The 3,001-nt window shown below is 46.7% G+C and overlaps 1 protein-coding gene across 1 annotated transcript in view; it reads left to right on the top strand.

Annotated features, from left to right (window-relative positions):
* The window catches only part of iqck (IQ motif containing K), an 18,399-nt gene extending 17,634 nt beyond the window's left edge, over positions 1-765 (top strand). Inside the window, exon 7 of the mRNA XM_008286582.1 lies at positions 207-765. Coding sequence (XP_008284804.1) covers positions 207-385 — 179 coding nt within the window. The 3' untranslated portion in view covers positions 386-765. The remainder of the gene's footprint in view (positions 1-206) is intronic.
* The last annotated feature ends 2,236 nt before the right edge of the window (positions 766-3,001 follow it).

The following is a 3,001-nucleotide window of genomic DNA, read 5'->3' as shown; positions in this document are numbered from 1 at the left end:
ATTAAGTCTCAGTGAGCTTTTAATTTTTCAACAGTCTTCGTGTTTTTTTCCGGTTTCTGAAGCTGCTCGTGTGTCGCCTCAGTGAACCGTTTAGAGCCGCAGAACGGATCCTCCAGAACAAAGCTCGCGGTCGAGGTTGAGCACATTTCTACGTTTGCTTCCAAAACAATGAACACATTAAAGATGCAGCTCTTGTTTGTCTGCAGTGGGTTGCCGTATGACGGATCTTCCAGAAAGCCCCCAGCCAGGAAACTGCGACGTGTCCATCCAGGTGGTGTCCCCCAGCCCCCACAGCACCGTGGTCCACAGCCCCACCAGCCAGGTGAGCCCGGAGGCCGGTGAGTGGCTCAGCCCCACCGACACCGTCCTGGATGGAAATCCCTGAGCGCTGCGCCTCCATCTTTACCTGACCGGTAGCGTCAGCTCCAATCATTAGCTCTGGCTGCCCGGCTCATGTGGTGTTTAGAGGCTGTTAAAGTCTGTTAGGCTGATGTTAAACTGACCAAAGTGATCAGTCAAACAAGCCATTTAAATCAGTTGGACATGGCCCGGAGAGGATTTATGGCCTGAGATCAGTTTCTAATCAGTTCATTGCTTTCATTGCCTTTTTGATGGATCAGTTCCCTTCATGAAACTCACCCGACAAATGAAAACCATATCGCACGGGTCACATATTTTACTGTGGCGAGTGAAACCTCTTGTAGCCAGACTTCATATTTCCTCTCGGTTGATACCTCGCTGGAATAAACCCGTATTTCCTTGGTCTGTCTTTTCCTGTTTCCTGAGCAGTACATATCCTCCCACAGAAGAGCGTTTTCAGTCACGCTAGAAACTGAGACCAGACTAAAAACTGATTTATCAGAAGCGGGAAATACTCTCCAGAACAGAAGAGCTTCTAAAAACATCACTGAGATCATTTGTAGGTGACAGCTACTAACAGTCTCTTTATATTTTACGACCTCACGAGTGATACCGGCCCTGTACAGCTTATCAACATCCACTGACTCTGGGTAAATGTTTCAGTGATGCTAGTTTAACATTATGCTCTATTTAACATCAGTAACATGAGTGTTGAAAAAGCCCAAAACAGAAATCTGTAGCCTGCACATCTCACAGCATGTTTCCACCATAAAGACTTTGGTAGGATAGAAGAGTTGTGTCAGGGTTTGGACTCTGGTGTGTTCGCCTCATATTTCCAGTCACGTGGACCTGCTTGTATGTTTTGTTCAGACCGTAGTTAGAATATTTGTATTTTTTTGACATTTGGCGTCGCCCCTGCTGCGCCACCTCCCACTATCTATTTCTGCAGCTGGTGGGGATCGAGCCTCCTCTGAAATGTCACGGATCCACCACAGAAAGTTCACCAAATTTGATTTGCAAAAATTAAAAGACTGCGAGCTGCTCAAGTGACTCTGCAGCTCTTTGCTCTCCTTCACGGCAAAGTGAAAGGCCGTCCAGGTCCTCTCCCGACTGCGCGTCAATTAAACCGAGTGAATAAAGTGCACTCCTGGCATTTTTCCATCTCTCCACAAACCCAGCGTACCTGAGAGGATACTGCTGGCTCCCCCTCTGTCCCGGCGGTTTCGTGATGGACGGCTTTCTTGACCCTCCCAGTCACCGACGTCTCGCGCTGAGGCATGAGGAGGGTCGTGTATCTCCCTCTGCAGGTATGCGGATGCCTGGGAGACAGCTGCCACCGGGCAACGTGATAAAACAGCCCATTTCATTCAGGGGACATCTGATAGCGCAGCAGCTCCACAGAGTCTGGCAGCACTGGGCCCGACTGAAACTGGATCACACGGCGGCAGAAGGGAGTGGGCACCAGGCTGTCAGAGCAGAGCCAGATAACAACTGCTTCTGAGTTGTGATTCTACGCTGAAGGTGAAAGTACGATTTACACGTGTGTTTACTCACAGACACCCTGAAACATCTGAGGTCTGTGTGGGCAGCCGTACGAGTGCAAGTCGCACAAACACCACATTTTAGACGTGAACAGGATCCCAGACTTTGTTCAAAGCCGACAACATGCAGACGGATGCAGGCCCACGTGAAAGCTAGCCGAACCTCTGGCACATCTGTAAAACTGCAAAGGAAGAGGTTCTGTCGAGGAAGATGCACTTTTCCACTTTCTTGCCAAGAGTTAGACGAGATGATGTGTGCATCATTAATATGAAGCTGGCATGAGCATCCTGTTAGCTTAGTTAGCATAAACACTGGAGCCAGAAACGGCGAGTCTGGCTCCCTCGAAGAGAACAAAATCCTCGTGGAAGCATATCAAAAGCTTGCTAATTAACACATTGCCTCGTTTAGTTATGAAAGCGCTATCAGTATTCGTAGCTAACTCTCAGTTAGGAAACATAATAGGCATATTTTCCGAGCAAAGATTTGAAAATCAGATAAATTAGGGGAATTTTCATTGGGACTTTGAGTGAAACTTAACCAATAACCTTTTCTGATGAGTTATTTCTGGATTAAGTATCGCGCCACTTACTCACGTTGTCCAAATCCTGTTAAAAAGCACGTATCGGGTGCTGAATTGTTCTCAGATTTTTTACATTTTTTGTGCTCGTATCGATAGTAGACTCAAACATTCAGCATTTATGCTCACTCAGACAAGTTTTCTCCCTCCTCCCTTCACCCTCACCCCGGCCGGTGGAGGCAGACGTCCAGCCTCCCTGAGCCTGGATCTACTGGAGGTCTCTTCTCGTTTAAAGGGAGTTCCTCCACTAAACCTTTCCTCATAGGGAAATTAGATTTAAACTAGTCAAATCTCCTTAATTAATAATATTATCGTGCCTTAGCCTTAATTTAGTCAGCCAATTTGTAATTTAAGCATTTAAACAATAAGATTTTGATTATTCAGGTAAATCCATGTCATGAAAAACACTGTATGGTCTCCACCTTCGTATATCAGGTAAATCTGCAATCTTATCGTTCCACTGTAAAGCATGTTGGCTCAACGTAAACCACGTATCGCCGGAAAAAAACACCACATCCAGGT

The sequence above is a fragment of the Stegastes partitus genome, unplaced genomic scaffold, assembly GCF_000690725.1.
Source record: "Stegastes partitus isolate 25-593 unplaced genomic scaffold, Stegastes_partitus-1.0.2 Scaffold459, whole genome shotgun sequence".
Taxonomy (NCBI): domain Eukaryota; kingdom Metazoa; phylum Chordata; class Actinopteri; family Pomacentridae; genus Stegastes; species Stegastes partitus.
The sequence above is the reverse complement of the archived record's forward strand: the minus strand, read 5'-3'. Positions and strand labels throughout refer to the sequence as shown.